Genomic DNA, 24581 nt, shown 5'->3' with positions numbered 1-24581 from the left:
CCTTTTGGGCCGTAAGGACCGGAGGACTGTGGTCAGCAGACGTGCTAGGAGGACCACAGGCTGTGGCCCTGGGGGACGCCCTGGGAGGTAAGGAGAGCCAGGGACGCCTGGCCGTCTCCGGATCGGTCAGAGGGACCGAGTTCTGTTGAAGCGGAAGCTTCCCCCTCCAAAATCGTCTAGTTCTTTTGCCTGCTTGTGGAGGACAAGAAAGGGTCGAGTGTGTCTGGATTTGTTGGTTTCTGTTTTATGTGTTTTTGTGTACGTGTTTAGAGCTATGTGAAAATCTAGAGAAACAAAGGTAATTCTCATAGGTGCTTTATACCCTGACTAGAGATAGTTTACACCTGAGATGTGAGAAAATGGGTTTTGAGAAAAGCAGTACTCTCCGACTATCTGGAGATAATTTGGTAATAAAAAAATAAAATAAAATAAACAGTATTAATTGGTCTTTGGAACCCTGCACCTGTAGTTAGGAATCTAGTGTGGCTAGAGAAGCCCTGCTAGGCACTGATTATAAATGCTGTTCTTATAGGGACCAGCAGCTTCTCAAAGTTCTATGGTAAGGGAGCAGATGGCTGTTTTTCCTACAAAAATTGGATTCATCAGGTGACAAGGTGCTCCTCTCTTGAAATTACAGCTAGAAAAAAAATTAAGAATTTTGTTTGGTTTAAATGGGCAAATGTATATGGCCATTTCATTTTTGTTTCTAAATAGTTTCAAAAGTATAAATATGTTTTATATGTCTTGGTTATAGATTAGTGGCTCATAAGTTATTGGTTATGATTAAAAATTTGTAACATTGGTAACAAAAAGTTGACTTAAAACTGGTAACTCTGGGTTAGAGTAATTTAGAACTACAACATGCAGCATGAGACAACCCATGGGAACAGGTCTCTAAAGATACGCCTGAATTGGGTAATATTCTGTGTAATTCTTATCCTAGAAATCTGATTTATAAAAGATAAGATTTAGGGTAGTGTCTTTGAGATATATTGGCGGCTACACCTTCTTGTGTTTGTGTGCAGGAACAGACAGCCAAACTTTGTAGCAAGTAATGTTTTTAGAGTTCATTTTTAAAGAAAATAGATTGTTTACACTGTTAAAATTGGGTTTTGCTTCTCAAAATTGTGGTTGTGCTTTCATGTTACAAGAGAAATTGAAGGCTTCTCCTGAATTGGAGCCACCAGCTAAATCGGCTCCTCTAAAATCTATAAAGCCTCCTGAGTGGCCTAGTCCACAACCTTCCCCTTATCCACAGCCTCGACCCCAGCCGCCAAGGGAACCCCAAACCCCTCGGGGCGTTGAGAGGTGGACCGCTGTGAGTACATGGAGCCACAGGGACCCGCAGAGCAGAGTCCGGGCGGACTCTGGTGGACCCGCCCAAACTTTAAACCCTTCAGTACTGGTCATTTTCCTCTGCTGGTATTTATAACTGGAAAACTAACCACCCCCTTTCTCAGGATCCCCAACACCTCACAGGGTTGGCGGAGTTCCTTATGTTCTCTTATCGGCCTACTTGGGATTACTGTCAACAGCGGTTACAGATGCTTTTAACAACCGAAGAGCAAGAGAGAATTCTGTTAGAGGCTAGAAAAATAGCCTGGGAGCCAACGGGCGGTCTACACAGCTACAAAATGAGATCAACATGGGATTCCCTTTGACTCGCCCCAGTTGAAACTGCAACATGGCTAAAGGTAGGGAGAGCTTAAAAATCTATCACCAGGCTCCGGTCTCCAAGGTGCCTCAAAACGGGCCCACTAATTTGGCTAAGGTAAGAGGTAATGCAGGGGCTGATCGAACCTTCCTCTGTGTTCCTTGAAAGGCTTATGGAAGCCTTCAGGCGGATCACTCCCTTTGATCTTACCTCGGAAGCCCAAAAGGCCTCAGTGGCCATGGCCTTTCATAAGGCAGTCAGCTCCCGATATCAGAAAGAAACTTCAGAGATTAAAAGGTGTATTACAAGAAAGAGACAGTTATGCGATCTAGTAAAAGAGGCAGAGAAAGTGTGTGTGTGAGAGAGAGAGAGGCAGGAGGCAAAAGAAAGAGAAAACAGGAGGGATAGTAGACAAGAAAGAAATTTGCCACAGTGGTAGGAGAAAAAGAAAAGACAGGATCTAGACAGGAAACCTGGGCAACTGAAGACCGAGCCTCAGCTAAAGAGGCTCAGCTGTGTCAGACTGAAGTGACTTATTTGGGATACACCCTTCGAGGTGGAAAGCAGTGGCTAAAAGAAGTCAGAAAAAGACTGTAACTCAGATCCCCACCCCAACTACACCAAGGCAAGTAAGAAAATTCTTGGGCACTGCTGGCTTCTACAGACTCTAGATACCTGGGTTGGCGACCTTAGCTGCCCAGTTGCACCCCCTAACCAAGGAAGCGAGGTGTTTGTGTGGACCCCAGATCACCAGAAAGCCTTTAAAGAGATTAAAAAGGCCCTACTGATGGCCAGCCTATGCCTGACCTAACCAAGCCTTTCACTCTTTATGTAAAAGAGAGAGCAGGGGTCACCAGAGGAGTCCTTACTCAGACTTTGAGACTTTGAAAAAGGCCAGTGACTTACCTATCCAAGAAGTTACACCCTGTTGCCAGCGGGTGGTTTTCTTGCCTGAAAGCTATTGCTGCCATAATCTGCTTGTCAAGGATGCTGATAAGCTCACTCTGGGACAGCAAATAACTGTAGTGGCATCCCACACTCTTGAAAGCATTACCAACGCTCCTGTGACACATCAGAGCTTTTTGTTGTCTAAATGAGTGATCTTCGCTTCATTCCACCTGCTGTCCCACTGCGTGAGACTGCACCTACTCATCACTGCGCTGACATTCTGGCAGAAGAAATGATCTGAAGGATCAGATCAGCCTTGGCCTGAGGACAGTAGCCTCGAGGTTAAAGGTAAGCAGAAGGCGGGGACAGCAGTATGGTGGTGAACAGAAAGCAAGTGATCTAGGCCAGCAGCCTTCCTGAGGGACGTCGGCCCAGAAAGCTGAACTTGTGACTTTAAGACAAGCTCTATGAATGGCAAAGAAAAGTCTACACTGACAACAGGTATGCTTTTGCCACTGTACGGGGCAATATACAAAGAGGGCTGTTGACATCTGAAGAAAAAGACCTAAGATGCTGTGGCTAAAAAAAATCAGGTGGCAGATCTAACCGCCAATCAGGTGGCCCAAGGAGCAATGATCCTGGCAGTCAAGGAGCCTAAAGATGATTATGACATCAGAGAGACCAGCTTTAGATACACCGCTGAGCACTATCAAGCTATGGACAGTATTTGACTTGGCCTGGGGGCCAAGAAATTCAAAGGTGTGGTTAGGTCCTTTGACAACTATGTTACAGGACTCTCTGACTTGGCAGAAGAAATAGTCAAAAGCTGCAAGGCCTGTGCTATGACGAGGTAGAATTTCTAAAAGAAACCTTCCCAAGGTAATTGGATCCAATAAAGGACCTGTCTTTGTTGCCCAGGTAAATCAGGGACTGGCCAAGATATTAGAGATCGGTTAGAAGTTACATTGTGCACGCAGGCCCCAAAGCTCAGGACAGGTAGAGAGAACAAATAGAACCATTAGAGACCCTTACCAAATTGACAGCGGAGACTGGCACTAATGATTGGATAGCTCTCCTACCCTTTATGCTTTTCAGGGATAGAAACACCCCTGGACAGTTTAGACTGACCCCCCTATAAATTACTCTACAGGGGGGCCCCCTCCACTGGTAAAAATAGCCTCTGTACATGGTGCTGACATGCTGCTTTCCCAGCCTTTGTTCTCTAGGCTCAAGGTGCTCCAGTGAGTGAGACAGCGAGCGAAAAAGCAGCTCCAGAAGGCCTACTCAAGAAAAGAAGACCTGGGCTGGTGAGATGGCTCAGTGGGTAAGAGCACCCGACTGCTCTTCCGAAGGTCCGAAGTTCAAATCCCAGCAACCACATGGTGGCTCACAACCACCCATAATGCGATCTGATGCCCTCTTCTGGTAGCTCTCTTCAGACAGTGTACTTACATATAATAAATAAATAAATAAATAAATAAATCTTAAAAAAAAAAAAAAAAAAGAGAAGAAGACCTGCTACATTAGACGTCTCCACGCAGAAAACCTTGATACTCCGGTGGAAAGGCCCTTATCTTGTACTCTTAACCACCCTACTTTCTACCTTTATGGGACCCCTTTTGATTTTGCTTCTGCTTTTAATTATAGGTCCATGTGTGTTAAATAGGCAAGTCACCCTTATTAGAACAAAAATTAGTGCAGTGCGGCTTTTAGTTTTGAGACAACAGTACCATGCCATAAAGGATCAAGTATGTCAGGAAAAAGATAGTATCTAGTTCTAAGATTAGAACTACTAACAAGAAGAAGGGGGGAATGAAAGAGTAGTAAACTCAGTGCTCCAAGGTATGCTAATCATAAAACAGATAGTGACTCCACCCACCCACTTCCTGGGTTCAAAGAGTGTTCATTCAAAGAAAGTCACCCTGACCATTACCAGAAGCTGCAATGCAAATGTGCTATTGTTAGGGGCTCTTAGAAACTGTCTTGAGAGTTAACAATTACCAGGTATTCCTTGTGACACCTGTGACTTTGTACTTCCTTGTGACTCTTACCTGGTATTTTTGGTATTTTCCAACAACTCCCTTCCCACCTCCTTGAGTTGTGGTTTTTCTCCTTTAAATACCCCTTTACTCAGCTACTCGGGGCGCCACAGTCCTCTACCCCTGCGTGGTGTATGACCGTGGGCCCGAGAGCGCTCTTGAATAAAAATCCTCTTGCAATTTGCAGCAAGACCGTTTTCTCGTTGGTGATTTTGGGGTGTCGCCTCTCCTGAGTCAGAACGTGGAAGAGTCCTCACGTTGTGGGTCTTTCAGTACAAACGAATGTTTTTAATAGGAGAACTTTTCCAGAGTTACAGGGGAGATGGCTCAGCAGTTAAGAGCACTGGCTGCTTTTCCAGAGGGTCTGGGTTTGATTCCCAGCAGCCACATGGTACTTAATCATCTGTAACTCCAGGCCCAGGGGCCCGATACCCTCTTGGGCCTCCAGAGGCACAGCATGCCCATGATGAACTAACATACGTGCATGTTAAACATCTACGAGGAAAAAAAATACCACACACGTAAAATAACATTCTTAAGGAAGGAAATGGTCTGCTTAGCCAAAAATACAATTTTTTCCCCTTGCTTGCTTATTATTTATTTATTTATTTATTTAAGACAAGCTCTCTTTCCACTAAGAGTTCCCAGAACTCCCAGTGTATGTAGACCTGGCTGACTTTGAACTCATAGAGATCCACCTGCTTCTTTGTCCCAAGCACCGCGATTAAAGGGAGGAGCCACCACGCCTGGTCCCGCCTTTACTTCAAAACCCTTTAAACGTACTTGTAAACTCTGATTTACTGGGATAATAACAGACCGAGAAAAATGGAACTTTATTGGATTTTAGAATAGAATAGAATAGCTGTTTGGAATAGTAACAGTGTCTTGGCCACTGGTGTGGAAGGTTTTATTCTGAAAGGGCAGGCAGAGCCTGAGCTGCCTCTGGGATCTACACTGTTTCGCTTGAGCCCAGGCTTCGACGGCTGAGGTGAGAGACCAGGGTAAGGCGCTGTGGAGGCTCCTGTAGTTTAGCTTCATAAATCTGAGTTTTATCTCTGTTGCTATGATAAATCACCCTGGGGGAAAAAAGGCACTTTGAGGGAAAAAGAGGCTGATTTCATCTTATAATTCCAGGTTACCACCCAATATTGTAGGGAAGTCCAGGTAGAAACTTCAAATAGCCAGACACATCACACCCATGGCCAAGAGCAGAGAGGAACCAATGCATATTTGCTTACTTGCTTGCCCCACTCCATTTCTCCTTCTCATACAATTCATGCCCTGTCTAGGGGATGGTGCCACCCACAGTGGCTGGGTCTTTCTACATTAATTAACTTATGACAATCTCCCACAGATACGTCCACAGTCCAACCCAAGGTAGACGATCCTTGTTGAGGCTCTTCCCAAATGATTTCAGGTTATGCCAAGCTGGCAATGACAACAAATCATTACACCAACCAATCATTATTCAACTTGTTGGGTCACAGGAAACTGAAATCACACCTGCAGCATCTTCGGTGGAAGGGGGCGAAGAGCTCTAGCCAGGAATACAAGGAAAAGTGCTGTGCACGTTGCCAGCGGGCTCTGGGCCTTCTGCTGAACCGTGGGGCCGTGTGTCAGGGCTGCAGCCACCGCGTGTGTTCCGAGTGCCGTGTGTTCCTGCGGAGGACTCGTGCATGGAAGTGCACGGTTTGCTTTGAGGACAGGTAAGCATCGCGGGTAGGGTGTGCGTGTGTTCCTATGTGTAATAGTGCTCTGTTTCTCCTCTGACCCAGGACTCAGGGATGGCCCAGCACACCTCAGTCATCAGTAAGTGTTTCCTGAAAGCCATCATACCAAGTCTGATTCATAGATTCCCAGGCTGCACAAGCTACAGATGGAAAGGAGATATTTAAATTTAAAAATGGCTTTATTATGTAAACTTTATTGGAGACAGGGTCTCACTGTATATCCCTGGCCAATCTGCAAATTGATATATAGATCAGGCTGCCCTCAAATTTACAGAGATCCGACTCCTGCGTGTTGGGATTAAAGCCATGTGCCATCATACCCAGCCATAAAACATAAGACATCTTTATTTATGAATGTTTGGTGACTGATGATAGACTGTTCCATAACTTGTCATTTTTTGGGATTTCTCGACTATTGACTTAGTTTTTATTGTTGTTGTTGTTTATTTTAAAAGAGGGTCTCATGAAACCCAGGCTGGCCTCAAACTCAAGATGTGTAGCCGAGGCTGGTCCCGAGCTCCCGATCCTCCAGCCTTTTTCACGAGCTGAGATTTCGGGGCCACTGTACACCCAACCCAATGTCTTGATTTTCTTAGCCCTCATCCCCATCAGGAAAAGTATCAGGGAATAACTGCAGGGATGCAAGTAAGGTCCTGAGTTGCTTTCTGGGATTGTGTTTTGAATGAGGGAAGTGGTTTCAAATACAGAAATCAATGGTACCTATTGATCATTTACTGAGTCTACTGCTATATATTTTACATGTATGTATGTCTGTGCATAGTGTGTATTCCTGATGCCCATGAAGGCCAGAAGAGGGCATTGTGTTCCCTGGAACTAAAATTATAGATGGTTGTGAGCCACTGTGGATTCTGGGAATTGAACCCAGGGCCTCTGGAAGAGCAGCCAGTGCACTTAACCAGTGAGACATCTCTTATGAGATTTTGTTTTGTTTTGAGATGGGTTTCTCTATGTAACCCTGGCTGGCCTGGAACTCAGTTTATAGACCAGGCTGGACTGAAACTCAGAGATCCACCTGTCTCTGCCTACAAGTACTGGGACTAAAAGCGTGCGTTGTAGCACCTGGTTGCTACTGAGGTTTTTAAACATAGACATGGTGTCTTTCAACAAGCCATTTCGAAAACTAAGAGCACATTGGACCTGCCGTCCCACCATTCCATGTAAGAGCAGATTGTAGGTGTCTTGAGAACATGAAACTGGAAGAGAGAGTGAGCAGGCACTCTGGTCTGAGAGCAGCTTGTAAAGCCTTACTGCTCCTGTCAGAGGTCTCTAGACCAGATCGTGGAAGATGCATACACTCACAGAGCACCATAAGCCTGGCTTTCCTTCCTGGACCAGGAGGGCTGTCTGCCTGGATACCCTAACATTGATGCTTGGTTTTCTGTCCCTTTGCAAGGCTTAATGCATGTCAGGCATCCAGCAAAGGTGCAAGGCGCTCTGCCCTGTCCCTTCTGTCACGGCACCTATGGCCCTGTCCTGGATCGCCTGCCCCCTTTCCTGGGATGGCTGGAGTAAGGCATCCTTCAGGTTTTCTTAGTTCAAGAGAAAACCCCTCAGCAGGACCATAGCTACCCTGACCACATGGTGTGGGTGTGGGCCTAGAGAGGGGAGTGCATCTTCAGAAAGTTCCAAGGACTCCCTTCCCTGCTCAGTCAGCCACCTGGCTTGGATGACTACAGTCAACCCTAATACAGGCTCTAAACAAGCCCTTCTAATAGTTAACTGCAAACTAAAGATCAAGAAAGAAGGGCTGGGCTGGTGTGCTCTCCTAGGAGGGAGCTCTGTGTTGATATCTCTGCCCTAGGGCATCCTGCCCAGCACTGTAACCTGACCTGCTAAACACACAGAGCTATAGTCAAGTCTATAACCCCCAGCTTCCTTATTTTGCAATAAGGATGTTTTTCAAAATAACCTGCAATCATTGCATCACTCCAGGTGGGTTCATGAAGGAAGCCATGTTAGAAGCTAATTTGCAGCAAGTGGGGCTTTCTCTCTCCTCTTTGCACCCCTCACGCCTGTCTCCAACTCTGTCCTCTTGGGGCCACCACCCTGCATAGCTTAGCTGTCCGCCATCTCCCTGTATCACATGGGACCTAGGAAAGGGTCTTGATTCCAACCACGTTTCTTCCCCTTGCTTTTTCCCTCAGAAAAAAAAAAAAAGAAAAAAAAAAGAACTGGATGAGGGAACTAGACTTTTTAAATCAAGAAAGAGGGAGACTTGGGCGTGCCAATTAAAAGTATACAAAGAAGGGGCAGGCATGGTGGGTTTCAGTAAGTTCCAGGCTATGCAGGAGTGAGACTTTTTTTTTTTTTTTTTTTTTTTTTTGGTTTTTCAAGACAGGGTTTCTCTGTATAGCCCTGGCTGTCCTGGAACTCATTTTGTAGACCAGGCTGGCCTCGAAATCAGAGATTCGCCTGCCTCTGCCTCCCAAGTGCTGGGATTAAAGGCGTGCACAACCACGCCCAGCTAGACTCTTTTTTTTTTATCATTATTAATTTATTTGTTCACTTTACATCACAATCTCAGCCCCCCTCCCCCCTCTCCTCTCAGTCTTAACCTTACAAGCCCCTCCCCTTCTGCCCCCTCCCTTGGGAAGTGAAGTCCCAGCAGGACTAGGCACATCCTCTCACACTGAGGCCTAGCCAGGCACTCCAGATGGGGGAAAGGGAGCCAATGGTCTGATAGTGAAAGAACTCAGTGGGGAAACCCCCACTCAGCTCACGATTCGGCGTGCACCCAAGAATCACAAATAGAACACAGCACCTTGATGTAACAACAAGAGGTTTTTTAATGGCGGAGCTCCGGGTCGAAACGTATCTCACACAACAGGAGACAGTGGATTCGACCACGAGGCTTGGAAGCTAGGGGTTTTTATAGAAAAGGAGTGGGGCTGGGGGAGGAATTGGCGCGGTTTCACATGATTGGTCCATTTAAACATCAGCAGCTTGTAACATTTAACTTAGGTCAGAGGGGTGGGAGCTAGGGAGGCGATGGGCTTGCCCGGGCATGTCCTGGTCTGTTCTGCTATGTTTTCAGCCCCAGGTTTCAAAGCTCAGAAACAACTCTTTGGGCTATTTAACATACATTACATGGATTACAGTTTTATTTCCTTTCAATAGCCCACGCTCCAATTGCTAGAGGACCCATATAAAGACCCAACTGTATATCTGCTACAAGTGTGCAGGGGGCCTAGGCCCACCCCTGCATGTTCTTTGGTTGGTGATTCAGTCTCTGTGAGCTTCCACGGGCCCAGGCTAGTTGACTCTGTAGATCTTCTCATGGTGTCCTTGGCCCCTCTGCCTCACTCAATCCTATCCCCTACTCTTCCACAAGTCTCCCAGAACTCCACCTAATGTGTGGCTATGGGTCTCTGCATCTGTTTCTATCAGCTGCTGGGTGAAGCCTCTCAGAGGACAGTTATGCTAGGCTCCTGTCTGCAAGCATAGCAGAGTGTCACTAATAGTGTCAGGGCAGAGTGTCACTAATAGTGTCAGGGATTGGCTCTCTCCCATGGGATGGGTCTCAAGTTGGGCTAGACACTGGTTGGCTGTTCCCTCAATCTCTGCTCCATCTTTATCCCTGTGCATCTTGTAGGCAGGACAAATTTTGGGTTGAAGGTTTTGTGGGTGGGTTGATGTCCCCTCCCTCTACTGGAAGTCCTGCCTGGCTACAGGGGGAGGCCACTTCAGTCTCCCTTTCCCTAGTATCCCTAGCTACTAGGATTCTCAGCTAGGGTCACCCCCATAGACTCCTGGGAGTCTCCCCTGTCCCAGGTCTCTAACTACTCTCTTTTTTAAGAATGGTATACAATTTAAATTTCTACAGAGCAAATGGCCGGTGAAGTGTGCTGACTGTAAGCTGCTGGAGGCCCCAGATATTTGGCAGCCGACTTCTTCCTTCAGGACAAGTTTTCTCTTGGAGATCTGCTGAGACCAAGAGCTCAGAACTGGGAGAGATGGGGAGCCAGACTCAGAGCTGCCAGTTGCTCCCAGACCACAGTGGTGGGAAAGTCCTTTTAAGCCTTGCTTAGAGCTCCAACCTACCTTAAGGGCGGTTACTTACTGCTGCCCACATTTTGGAGGGGATGCAGAAGCAGAGGGCAGGGTGCCTGAGGCTGTGAAGCAGTGTGGAGCCTTGGCTCCTCTTTATTGATCCTGGTCTGCCTGCTGGGATTAGGCAGCCCTGGAGAAGCCCAGTCTTGAGAGGCAATGGAAAGCTTCTGCTTCTGTCCTGGGTCCTGGGGACTGCTGTTAAAGTGAACTCTGACCCACAGAAGCCACAACAATGCTATGGCTGTCATCTGGTGGTCTGAGGTGGAAGACTGTGCTGATAGAGCAAGAGGAATGCTCTGCAAGTGTGGCCTTGTAATTCTGCTTTCTCCAGAAGCTGAGGGGTTGGGGACCCTTCCTAATGCAACCTTCCTAATGCTTTGACCCTTTACAGTCCTTCGTGTTGTACTGACCCCCAACCATAAAATTATTTTGGTTACTACTTCATAACTGTAATTTTGCTAGTCATAATGTAAATATCTGTATTTTCTGATGGCCTTAGGCAACCCCTTAAGGGGTCCTGACCCACAGGTTGAGAACCACTGTTATAGAACCAAGGACCCCCCCCCCCACCACTCCCCACCCCCACCTCAGGGACGGCCCCACCTACAATGTGCTAGACCCCACCACATCAGTCAGTAGTTAAAAAATGTCTTATGGTCTTGCCTACAGCCCAATGTTATGGAGGCATTTTCTCAATCGAGGCTCCCCGCCTCAGATGACTTCAGCCTGTGTCAAGTTCACATAGAGCACAGCACACAGAGTTTGAGATGGAGAGTTCCAGACTGCAGCAGTCGGTACTGATGTTCTGGAGCTCTGTTCTGGATGGCTGCAGTGTCCTGGACGCACCATCATGATGGCAGAGGAGAGGGGATTGAGAGAGTCCAGTAGAAAGCTGACCTGGCATCCGCCCAGTCCTGAATTATTGCTATAAGCAGAAACCATTGCCATACGATTCTGGGATGTGTTAGAAGGGACTCGGTTTGGTTCAGAAAGCCTTTTCTTTTGTAGCACGTGTGTGTACGTGTACGTGTATGTGTGCGTGGCGGGCAGAGATTGATGTCAGGTGTCTTCCTCCACCTTATATGTTGAGTTGGGGGGTCTCTCACTTGACACTAGAGCTCATCAGCTGCGCTCTTCTAGCCGGCTTCCTCCAGGGATCCCCTGTCTCCACCTTCTGTATGCTGGAATTATAGATGGAGTGGCCACGCCCACCCAACATGTATATGGGTGGTAGGGAGCTGAATTCCGGTACTTAAGGGTTTTTGTTTGGTTAGTTTGGTTTGGTTTGTTTCGTGGCCAGTATACTACCCTCTGAGCCCTAGATTAAATCACTTTTTAGATTAGGACTTGGGGAGTGGAGCCTTGCATGTGCCAGGCAAGTGCCCATCACCAGGCTGAGTTTACGTGCTTATATTTACCCATGAGTTTACGTGATTATATTTACATTTTGAGCCACGGTCTAGTTAAAAGCCTCCCTGGCTTTGTCCTTTGTCCTGGCAGTCTAGACTCAAGCTTGTGATTCTCCTGCATCAGCCTCTGCCATAGCTGGGACTCCAGGCCCGTATCACTAGATCCTGCTGAGTTGGGATTTGGATCAGACATAAGTGTGCTCTTACGGGATGGCATGTTGTGTTTTCTGCATGGCATGGGGAAGTTTTATTGAAAATCAAGTGACATTTTAACAAAGGTCCTGCAACAATTATGTTTTGTATTAAAGTTAAACTTCCTAAAGTTTAGGGGATGGGGGGAACCCTATAGATTTCAGACCAACCCTCAGTATTTCCATAATTCCATTGTTTATACTTTCAGCCCGCAAAGGCATGTGACCCATTGTGAATGTGAGAGATGTCATATTCTCTCTTTGTCTGTGCATGCAGTTACTCTGTGAGGAAGGACCAGCCATCTGAAAAGACAGCAAAGTGACAGCCGGGCACGTCCAAGCAGGCTTTTAATTGGTGCTGAGGATAGAGGTCAGTGTCTTCACTGCCCACTGTTTGTTTTAAACGCCATAGGCTTTCCCAAAGCCCACTGGTAGCACTGTGGGCAGAGACCTCCTTTCCAGAGCCTCACTGCTTGGGGGCAGCGGGCTGGGGCTGGACCCCGGGACTTTCCATGAGCTCTGTCTCCAGACCCTCGTGTTTCCCATGAGGTATAGACAAGTCAGGGATCGTCTATAAAGTACTTCACATAGTCAGACATAGCCAGGAAGAGTTCCTAACTGGCAGTGTTATATGTCCAGTTCTCACGGTGTGACACAGTTCACTTCATGTGTATGCTTGGATTGAGAGCAGGGACACTATTTACAGGGTCATGATATTTTATTCATGTATAAGAAGAAAGTAAAGATTTTTAATATTCTTTGAAGTCTTGAAGACAAAGCAGACAGTAAAAAGGTAGAAATTGTTGGACAGTGGAGCCGCATACCTTCATTCTCAGCTCTCAGAGGCAGAGGTAAGCAGATCTCTATGAGGTCGAGGCCAGCCCGGTCTACAGAGTAAGTTCCAGGACAGTCAAGACTACACAGAGAAATCATGTCTCAAACAACAACACGGCCAAAACAAACGAAGCAAACAAAAATCCAAAATGATAGAATATCTTTGTGTGTGGGAGTGTGCGTGTTTATGTATGTGTACACGTGTGTAAATGTGTTCACACATGGAGATCAGTGGAGACACCCTTAGGTATTGGTCTTCGCCTTCTCCCTTTGTCTTGTAAAGATTTATGTTTTGTTGTGTGTGTCTGGGGTGGAGTGTGTGCATGCAAATGCTGGTGCCCTCAGAGGCCAGGGGCATCAGATCCAGAGCTGGAGTCACAGATAGTTGCGAGCTGCCCTATATGGGTACCGGAAACTGGAGAGCAGTATGCACCGCTGAGGGGTCTTTAGAGCCCTGTCTTCCATTCTTCCACCTTGTCTGAAACAGGACCTCTTTAACGTTCACTACCGCGTATGCCAGGGTAGCCGGCCTCTGAGCTCCTGAGAATTTGACCCTTCCTCGGGAGTGCTGGGATTATAGGCTCAAGGTATCACGTCTAACTTTATGTGGCTTCTAGAGATCCAAACTCGGCACCAATGTACCCACTGAGCCCAACCCTAGAATACCTTTTTGGTGCTTAATAAAGAGAATGCATTTTTGAGACAGGGCCTTGCTAGGTAGTTCAGGTCCAGGGTGGCCTCAAACTCACAAGTCTCCTGCCTCCACCTCTTGAGTGGTTAGGATTAGTAGGCTCACACCAGCATGCACAGGGAGAACATGATCGCAGTGACCATTTCTATTCAAGGCCAGGCTCAGTTTGTGGTCAGTGTGCTTGAAACCCTTTAGAGAATTCATGAGCTTTTTATTTAATTACATCTTTGGTTTGCTCTCCCGGTTGTCATCTACTTCATTCAGCTGAAGCCGGTCACCATGCAAAGAGACTGTTTGCCCAGGCTAGCACTTGCATGATAATCAGGCCAAGTGCTACCTAGTAAGCACTCAAGGTCACAGAGGGGTGGAGTTGAGAGTCTGGGCAGGTGGGGTGGGTATTTCTGTAGACAATGTTTTCATATGGATTTCCATAATAACATATTCGTGTTCACAAGACAGACCAGGGTGTATTCCCAAACCAGCAGTCGTCATAAATGAAGTACTGGCTCCAGATGCCTCAGCCTCTGCCCTGGTCACTCATGCAACCATTTCAGTATTGTCATGAATGAGTCTCTTTTATGCTGCCCTGGTCTTTCTGCTGGATCGTAAAGCTGATGTTGGGCAGATATGCTCTGAAATCCCTCCTACATTGTGCTGTTTGGCCAATGGTGGGTTAGGTTCTGGAATTTCTTTTTGATTCAAATGCATACTTAATGGTCTTTGGAAACCAACAAAGTGCCCCTCTCATAAGAGAGCAGTCGGGTCTGTCCGGTTCCCATAACTGCCCACTCGCCACACAGTCACTGCTGAAGGCTGCATTTTCCAAGTCAGTGGACTTCAGTGACCTCGCTGGGTGTTTAATCCTGGGTCTTGCCCTTTTAATCAAGAAATGTAACAAATATCTTCTTGTCTTTTGGAATGTAATATTACAGAGGCAATGGGCCCTGGTTTACCACTATTCTTTATGCCCTGAAAATGCACAGTTTCCGGTCCTTACAGTTAAGCTTGTCCGGGGAAGGTGGTCTTTCCAGCTGATCTTTATGGACCAAGGAGGCACCCTCTGAACTTTTGGTGTTTCAGCTTCTTGAGTTTGCCCATTTCTATATCAGCACCCTTTACTTCTTCTTTTTTTTTAAAAGATTTATTTATTACGTGTAAGTACACTGTAGCAGTCCTCAGACACACCAGAAGAGGGCATCAGATCTCATTACGGATGGTTGTGAACCACCATGTGGTTGCTGGGATTTGAACTCAGGACCTTCGGAAGATCAGTCGGTGCTCTTAACCGCTGAGCCATCTCGCCAGCCACCCACCCTTTACTTCTTTTCAATTTGATTATTTCAATTTCTCATTTGTGCCATTCCTGCCCTCCTCTTTCCTTTCTCTCCCCTCTCCCTCCCCTTCCCTCCCCCTTCTCTCTCCCTCCCCTCCTTCTCCCCTACCCCACCTGTGCTGGAATTTGCAAAGCACGGTCAACAGTTATCTCTCATTTGCTAATTGGGCATTAGCAGGGTTGAAGGCTGTAAAGATGGATGCTGGTGCTTCTGGAAGCAGATGGAGTGCCAGGTGCTTGATGTTTTTAATTCCAGCCTCCATCAGGCAGGGCAGGACCTTCTAGGATTGTTCAACCTGTGGCTCTTGTGTGGCAAGAGGATGTATGTACATTTATGTGATATCTAGACACAACACCTGTCATCTACAAAGACCCCATGCTGGTTAGTTTTTGTCATCTTGACACAAACTAAATCACCTTGGAAGAAGGAACATGAACGGGAGAATTGTATCCATTGGCTTTGCCTGTGGGCTGCTCTGCCCGGCATTTTCTTGGTTGATGATAGAAGTGGAAAGGCCAAGCCCACGGTGGGCAGTGCCATCCCCTAGGCAGGTGCTCCTGCGTTGTCTAAGAAAGTAGGCTGAGCAAGCCATCTGGAACAAGCCAGTTAGCACATTCTTTCTTGTGGTCTCTACTTCTTCCTGCTTTGACTTCTTGCCCTGGCTTCCTTTGATGGTAGACTATAACCTCTAAGCCAAACAAATCCTTTCTTGCTTTTGGTAGGTGTTTGTCACAGCAACTGAAAGCAAACTAGGACAGTGTGTTTGAGCATTCTGAAAATTATAAAAGAAAATCATCCCCCCCAAAAAAATCTCAAAATGTCTTTAATAAGTTTAGAATTTTGTGTTGGGTCACACTCAAAGCTGACCTTGGGTTGGATACTTCTGTATGTGTGGCCCAAGACAATTCTTCCTCAAGCCAAAAGGTTGGATGTCCATGGACTACATAGAGAGAGGCCAGGGGCAAGCCAGGTAGCTGACCATTATCTTTAACTTCAGTATCAAGGGATCTGGCACTCTAGTGCCTGAAGATACCAGGTATGCAGATGATGCATGACATGCAAGCAGGCAAAGCACACTTAAAATAGTGCTATTGTTTAAAAAGTATTATCCCAACACTTGAGAAGCTGAAGCAGGGGTGAGTTTGAGGCTGGGCTGCATAGTGAGTGCTAAGTCACCTGGAGGCAGAGAGTGGAGCACCTCTCTGAAACAGATGATTCTGTTTGCTTTTCAGAAACGTGAAAATCAAAACCGGAGAATGGTTCTTTGAAGAACGAGCCAGGAAATTTCCAACTGCAGGTAAATGCTGTTAAAACTGTAACCCGTGTAAAATGATCCTTCCTAGTTTTAAAATATTTGGTGTTACGTTTTTTAGTTGAAAGGAAAAAAAAAGGTTCATGGTCTTGGAATTGTCAAGACAAGAAATTACAGAGCTTTTGAGACAATCATGCTGGCTTTTACTTCTGCATCATGAACCGAGGTGGCCTCCGATGTATAACATCAAATGAGAGAACTTTAAGCAGTCACCCGTAAGCAGTGATAGACAGCAGGGTTCACAGGGGAGTGGGGGGGAACCACGACAAGCAGCCAATGCCACCATGTGTCTTCAGCTTACTTATTTGGTAAGGGCTTATTTGCCTGATGTAACTGTTGTCCCCAAGGCTTACTGCCTCAGTCTGTTAACCAGGGCTGTAAGGACTTCATATGCAACTCAGATCAAGTAGAATTTCCATTTAAAAGGTCAGTGGCTGGGGTTATACTAGAGGTAATGTGCTGGGGTCACATGAAGGAGACCTGAGTACCAGGGGCAGGATGACATTTTTGACACATGTGGGTATAAAATTTTATTAAGTACAACTTCATATTTAGGCATCCAAGCTTAAATTTTCTTTAGGTTGCATAATTTGCCCTTACAAACAAGTGCACATACACATAGGCATTAGAAACTCAGTCTCCAGAATTCTCAATGAAGATGTCCGAATGACGCTTATGGAATTGGCCTAGCAGTTTCTTCTTCTCTTTGGCAGAGTTTTGAATCTTTATCAATAGTCTTTAGTAAGCTCAACAGTTGATCTTTGGTTTTCTTCTTTATACTGCTAGAATACTCACGTTCATCAATTCTCTGGCACTAAACATAGTAGTGTTAAGAGTTAAAAGCAGAAACTCCCGTTAGTGACTCTAGTCTGCACATTTAACTAGAAAAAGAATGCAGTGGCTTCCTTCCTATTTCCCTTCAGCGCTCTATAAAGTGCTCTATAAACCTTGATGAAGTGTCTTAACCTACCCTGTGAGATGGCTCATGGGAAAGGTACTCGCCGCTAAACCCGATGACCGGAGTTCAACCCTTGTGACCCTGATGGTGGAAGCCAAGAATCAACTCATGAAAGCTGGGCAGGATGGCATTGGATTCATTACTTTTCTCTTGCTCACTCACACCAAAGACAACTTAAGATGAAGGGGTTTGGCCAGGTGGTGGTGGTGGCCCATGCCTTTAATCCTGGCTCTCAGGAGGCAGAGACGGATGGCTCTCTGTCTTAGAGCCTCTCCAGGCTAGCTGGCACAATTAGAGAAATCCTGTCTCTAGGGAGGAGAAGAAGTTTATTTTGGCTTATGGTTCCAGGTAGCAAGCATGGCATGGCATAGTGGCAGAAGCAGTAAGCTGGCTAATCATGTTGTATCCATGCACAGGAAGCAGAGAGTGCAAACAGGAATTGGGACCAGGCTATTAACCCTCAAAGCCCATATTCTTACCTCCAGCAAGGCTCTGCTTCCTTAAGGTTCCATAGCTTCCTGTCCCCCAGCACATCATCAAGTGGGCCCAAGTATTCAAACACATGAGCCTACAAGAGGCATTTCCCCTTCAAACCACCGCAGACATCTCTGAAGTGTATCTACGACTTTATACATCAGATATAGTGCCAATTCATTTACCCTTCTCCCCACTGCCAGCGACTATTCTGGCTCATTTGGTCCTCATGGGGCAGGATGTTTGAACATCCTGTACAGGGATCTTGGCAGTTCTATGTCATTCCCTCGGGCGGATTTCGTAGGGGCAGAATGGCTGGCTGGAGGCAGGGACACCTGAAAGAGTTCTGATGTTTTGCCCGAGCACCATCTAGGAAGGTCAGTTCTTTTGGTATGCCTGGCAGGGTGGGCCGGCTGCTTATCCCAGAGAGGGCAGCCCTCTCCGAAGCATGATGTCTAATTCCATTTGTGCTTTTTGTTTTGACGATACTCTGTGTTCACTTAAAAATTCGAAAGTGAGAGGCAGCCTGGGGACAAGGCTTGGTAGAATACTTGACTGGCAATTGTGGGGCCCTGGGTTCTGTCTTCCCCCTCAAAAAAAGAAGAGGGGTAAGGGGGAGGGGAGGGGAGAAGGAGAGGAGAAGGAGGAGGAAAAGGCAGAGGGGAAATGTTGAAAGCATAGCAAATTCACCTAGAAAACAGTTGCAAATATTCTGTTACTTCAGTATTCTTCCCCCCCCAACCCTGAACACACATGTGTGCATGTGGGCTTGTGCTTCCCCCCCCCATATCCCCTCCCCCCCCATGTGTGCATGTGGGCTTGTACTCTCCCCTCCCACATCCCCTCCCCCCCACATGTGTGCACGTGGGCTTATGCTCTCCCCCCGCATCCCCTCCCCGCCAGGTATGCACATGGGCTTGTGCTCCCCCCCTCCCCCCCATGTATGCACATGGGCTTGTGCTCCCCCCCCCGCATCCCCTCCCCCCCATGTGTGCATGTGGGCTTGTACTCTCCCCTCCCACATCCCCTCCCCCCCACATGTGTGCACGTGGGCTTATGCTCTCCCCCCCCCCGCATCCCCTCCCCCCCCATGTATGCACATGGGCTTGTGCTCCCCCGCCCGCATCCCCTCCCCCCCATGTGTGCACATGGGCTTGTGCTCTCCCCCCATCCCCCCCATGTGTGCACGTGGGCTTGTGCTCTCTCCCCCCATCCCCTCCCCCCATGTGTGCACATGGGCTTGTGCTCCCCCCCCCTCGCATTCCTTACCCCCAATGTGTGCATGTGGGCTTGTGCCCTCCCCTGTACATATATTCACATTTTAACAACCAGAGACCAGTGAGATGACTTTTGGGGGAAGGATGCTCACTGCCAAGCCTAACAGCCTGGACAACCTGAATTCAATCCCAGAAACCCACATGATGGGGGGGGCTGACTCCCACACGTTGTCCTGTGACACCCACCCCCACTAAACTAGAGTGTACTAGAAATCTTAATGGGTTTAGTTATTTTAATACATTAACTTAATGTATTAAAATCTTATTTAGCTGAATCACATGAGACAGGTTTAGAAATGATTGGAGACAATTTCATAGGGTAATTCCTGTAACTGGGAGAAGCTTATCTTTAATTTTATCCTGGCATTTCTCTGTATAGTACTTCATAAAGAATGTTTTCCAGATACTTAAACATCGTGGACCACATGGTTTCCAATGGCCATGTCCCATCCTTTGTTTAGCCAAGCTGTGGTCGTGAGTGGCGGACAGGGCAGGACAAGACAGGACTATCTGATGATAAAGGCAGGTGTTATAGGCGGGAGTTCCTACCTCAGGCTACATTTGGATGCTCTTTCTTTTTAGCACTGTTTAGCTGCAATTCCATGGATCCATGCGCTCGCAACACAGGTTTCCTTTGTATCTGCTTTACCTCTTTCTCCCTTAATGGTTATCAGGTAGAGCCATTTACGATAAATGCTACCAATGTTTCCACTAAAGTAGACTAGATGCAAGTAATAATAGAGAGTACTAGAGCTGGATCGTGGTGACACTTCCTGTACCAGGCTCCCAACCTTCAAAAAGACTCAAGGGGGGCAGCAAGACAGCTTGGTAGGGAAGAACATTTGCTGCTCAATTATGAGGTTCTGGGTTCAAATCTGCAGATCTGATAAAAAGCTAGTTAGTGTTGATTGTGTATATGCCAGTAACCACGGGACCGTGGTGGGGGTTGCTGGGACTTCCTGGCCCCCAGTCTACTCCAGGTTCAGTGAGAAAACCTGTCACAAGAGAACATGGTTGGGAGTGGCAGAGCCAACACCATGAGTGTGCACACCATGAGTGTGCAAGGCATGTACCCCCTCTTAGGTCTATAGTATGTATATACATTGTACCACACACATGATAAATAAAGGTCTAAGAATTAGCAAAAATGAGCTCCAGTTTCCCACTCGGCACAGAAAACATCTGGTTCCTTTGGCTGAATTATTTTTTTTCTGATGATACACTGCAACCTTTAAATTAGTTTCATGGTTTTTATGAAAGAAATAATTTATTTCATGTGTGTGCCCGAGTGTATGTGCATGCACCTTGTATATGTGGTGTTTGTGGAGGCTGGAAGAAGAGTATTGGTACCCTGGGACTGGAGAGACCTGATGTGGGTGCTGGGATCTGAACTCGGAGCCTCAGCAAGAGCAGCAAGTGCTCTTCTCTGCTGACCCATCTCGCCAGCCCGGGTTCCGTACCTGTGCTTTGGAGATTTATCTGTGCCACTAGAAGCTTGTGTCCAGAGCCTCACAACTTTAAAGTGTCTTTGGGGAACTTCCCTGGCTGTCCTGGCAGTGTTCCCAGTAGATCTGCTGTCTGCAGGACTTGGTAGTGTGTGCAGAAGTTTCTTAATGTGATTTCTGGGACCCTGGCTTCACCATCAATTGAAAATGTTCCAAGTTTGTAGCTGCTGGCTTCACACGCTAAAGTTCCACTTCAGTGAAACACAGGGGTCAGTGGCTCCTGGACAGGGTTGTGTTGGGCAGGTCCCCAGGACGTTCTTTATGAACACTGTGGGTTCAAGTGCCACTAGTAAAGTGGCAATGTTAATTGTGGTGGGCCTTTTCTTAGGTCACTAGTAATTGCAAAGCTGAAACTGGAAATCCACCTTTACTCTTGGCACCATCTTGTGGCTGATTGCTGTAAGTGCACATTTTCCTTTGGTGCTTTTGATTTGTTCTACAAACAGGACACACAGTTTGTAGAGTGTCTGCTTAATGTGCACAAAGCCCTGGGTTCTATCCTCTGCACCATATAAAAGGAGGCACAGTTGTGCACGCTTGTAATCCCAGCACTTAGGTACATGGCAGGAGGATCAGAAGTTCAAGGGTATCTTCAGATACAGGGCGAATTTGAAGCCAGCCTGGACTACCTGACCCATTGACTTAAAAAAAAGTATGTGTGTATACTCATGTAGGTATATATGTGTGCATGTATTGTGTATATATGTTTACATGTGTGTATATATGTGTGTAGGTGTGTATATATACATGGATGTTAATGTATATACACACATGTGTATATATGTATACATATGTATGTCTGTGTATATATCATGTATGTATATGTACACATTTGTGTGTGTGTATGTATGTATGTATGTATGTATGTATTAGATGAAAGTCAAGCATTAAGTGTATCTGTTGTGTATCTGTGGTTTCAGTGAGATCCTGTCTCAAAGACAAAAGTATCAGAAAGCAACATCAGGACTTAATATGTAACACTAATATTTAATACTACTCCTTCTCAAGTTAAAAGAGGGTAAATGTTACTTGTAAACAATCTCTATTGTTAATAACTGGAAACAGAACGACTTAGGAAGGTTGGTCCTCCACACACCCTCAGCTGTGTCTCTGTGGCTCACTGTGTCACTAGCCAGTATGGCTTTGCTTCTGGCCATTATGGAGGGACAGAAATGCTTACCCCCTTCTGGTAGCAAGCAGGGTTTAATCTTTCAAATATTCAGCTTTTGAGGTTGTTTTTGTTTTTGTTTTATTTTGTTTTGTTTTGTTTTGTTTTGTTTTTGAGACAGGGTTTCTCTGTGTAGCCCTGGCTGTCCTGGAACTCACTCTGTAGACCAGGCTGGCCTTGAACTCAGAAATCCGCCTGCCTCTGCCTCCTGAGTGCTGGGATTAGATGGTGTGCGCCACCATGCCGGGCTATAGCTTTTGAGGGTCTTATTCTACACCAGCAACTTAGTCAGTGTCCACCTAGTCACAAGGGTTTGAAGACAGAAGCAGACCAGTGTGGGTTTGAAGCACACAGATGCATTAGTGAAGAGAGAGGTGGGGGCTGGGGCTGTAGCTCAGCGGCAGGATGCTTGGGCTGGTGTGATGGCCCAGCCACCAAGCCTGGTGACCTATGCTTGGTCTCCAGTCTCTGCAGAGAGAATTGACTCCCAAAATGTGCCGCACACATGCACACAAATACAAAGCACAAAACATTTAAGTGTGATACCATCTTTAAAGAGATAGAAGTATGTGTGAAATTGAATTCAAGGCTGTGCCTGTGTCTCTCCACACTATTCACTCAGTGAATGCCACCTACCTCAGTCATCAGAGTCGGCAAAGGCAGTTTTGAGCCTATGGCCAATAGTTTGTGCGAGTCCACTCTCCCATTAGTATCTTTAATGAAATAACATTTATTTTCAAGAAGTAAAACGCTCTATTTCTTATTTTAAAGAAAAGATAAGATCCTGGTTTTGATTGCGCCTTTTCTTTCTAAAAGGAAGGACTGCAGACTCAGCCCCTCAGAGTGAACTGTGAGTCTTAGAAGCACTGTTCCCAGCAGGCAGGCAGGCATGCATGCTGGGCGCCTGCCTGTCAGGCTCCTGAACTTAGGAACTTTAGACTGTTCCAGTGAAGCTGGGTAGAGCAGAAATGATCAAGTCAGATTTCATGATCAGCAGATAAAGACCCCAGCCTTTACATTTTCTGCTTTTATCCAATGTTTGTATCAAAGACAATGTTTGTATCGCAAAGCAGAGTCTCACCCTCCCCCCCTTGGCAATTTTACAGACGTACATAATGCATCCTGGTTTCTCTCCCCCTGGCCCTTTCCTTCTCCTTCCCAACTCTGTAAAGTCCTCCCCCATCCTCACCTACCCTTCCCCTCCCCCATCCTCACCAACCCTTCCCCTGCCCCATTCTCACCCACCCTTCCCCTCTCCCATTCTCACCCACCCTTCCCCTCCCCCATCCTCACCTACCCTTCCCCTCCCCCATCCTCACCTACCCTTCCCCTCCCCCATTCTCACCCACCCTTCCCCTCCCCCATCCTCACCCACCCTTCCCCTCCCCCATTCTCACCCACCCTTCCCCTCCCCCATCCTCACCTACCCTTCCCCTCCCCCATCCTCACCCACCCTTCCCCTCTCCGATTCGTACCCACCCTTCCCGTCCCCAATCTGACCTACCCTTCCCGTCCCCCATCCTCGCCCACCCTGGGTTCCCCGATTCTATGGAATTCTGCAGATTCTCCCCATCCTCACCACCCTTCCCCTCCCCCATCCTCACCCACCCTTCCCCTCCCCCATTCTCACCCACCCTTCCCCTCCACCATCCTCACCTACCCTTCCCCTCCCCCATCCTCACCCACCCTTCCCCTCCCCCATTCTCACCCACCCTTCCCCTCCCCCATTCTCACCCACCCTTCCCCTCCCCCATCCTCACCTACCCTTCCCATCCCCCATCCTCACCCAGCCTTCCCCTCCCCCATCCTCACCTACCCTTCCCCTCCCCCATTCTCACCCACCCTACCCCTCCCCCATCCTCACCCACCCTTCTCCTCCCCTCTCCCATGCTCACCCACCCTTCTCCCCATCCTCGCCTACCCTTCTCCTCCCCCATTCTCACCAACCCTTCTCCCCATCCTCACCCACCCTTCCCCTCCCCCACCCTCACTTACCCTTCCCCTCCCCCATTCTCACCCACCCTTCCCCTCCTTATCCTCGCCTACCCTTCTTCTCCCCCATCCTCACCCACCCTTCTCCCCATCCTCACCACCCTTCCCCTCCCCCATCCTCACCTACCCTTCCCCTCCCCCATTCTCACCCACCCTTCCCCTCCCCCATCCTCACCTACCCTTCCCCTCCCAATCCTCACCCACCCTTCCCCTCCCCCATCCTCACCCACACTTCTCCTCCCCTCCCCCATGCTCACCCACCCTTCTCCCCATTCTCACCCACCCTTCCCCTCCCCATCCTCACCCACCCTACCCCTCCCCATCCTCACCCACCCTTCCCATCCCCCATCCTCTTCCATTTTCCCCCAGATTCATGGCTTCTGGATTTGTCTTGGGCTACCTCCTATGAGTTGTCAGGCAGACTTAACAAGCCTTCGTGTTACTATTCAGATGGTGTCGGCTGCTATCAACGCTATGTTCACAGCACCATTCTTGCATGGAAAGCTGCCTTCTGTGTAGCTCAGATGAATAAGAGAGGGTCATATCCTCAGATTTCTCAATCTAATGGGTGTATGAGCAGACACACAGCTTCCTGTGGGGAAGGCACAGGGACTTAAGTCCAAGTCTGTACAGTAGCCATTGTATGAGAGTGACCAGCCTCATAACGACAGTCGCTCATTGTCCACGTTCATTTCTGTTGCTGTGATAACAACAGCCAAAAGCAGTTTAGGGGAGGAAAGAATTCATCTGGCTCACAATTTGAGGCCACAGTCTGTCACTGAAGGGAAGTCAGGGCAGAGACTCAAACAGATGGCCACAGCGAATCCATAGTCAAGAGAATTGAATGCGTCCTTGTTCGCTTGCTTTTTATACCTATACCTTTTTATACCTTTCTTCCGTCAGATACAATCCTGGGCCCCAAACTAGGGAATGTCACTGCTCATAATGGGCTGGCTCTTCCTACATCAATTCATAGTCCAGACAATCTCTCAGAGACATGCCCGGAGGCCAGCCTGGTGATCTAGACAATTCTGCCATTGAAATTCTCTTCCGG

General features: G+C 47.4%; 1 protein-coding gene across 2 annotated transcripts in view; it reads left to right on the top strand.

The window, feature by feature from the left end:
- The window catches only part of Gm29721 (predicted gene, 29721), a 47094-nt gene that overhangs the window by 2501 nt on the left and 20012 nt on the right, over positions 1–24581 (top strand). For both annotated transcript variants that reach the window (XM_030250199.1, XM_030250198.1), the window contains exons 2-3: positions 6069–6287; positions 16074–16138. In XM_030250199.1, the coding sequence (XP_030106059.1) occupies positions 6069–6287; positions 16074–16138 (284 nt within the window). The remainder of the gene's footprint in view (positions 1–6068; positions 6288–16073; positions 16139–24581) is intronic.

Source organism: Mus musculus, chromosome 17 (genome assembly GCF_000001635.26).
Source record: "Mus musculus strain C57BL/6J chromosome 17, GRCm38.p6 C57BL/6J".
Lineage (NCBI taxonomy): Eukaryota > Metazoa > Chordata > Mammalia > Rodentia > Muridae > Mus > Mus musculus.
This window is presented reverse-complemented; position numbering and strand designations above follow the sequence as displayed.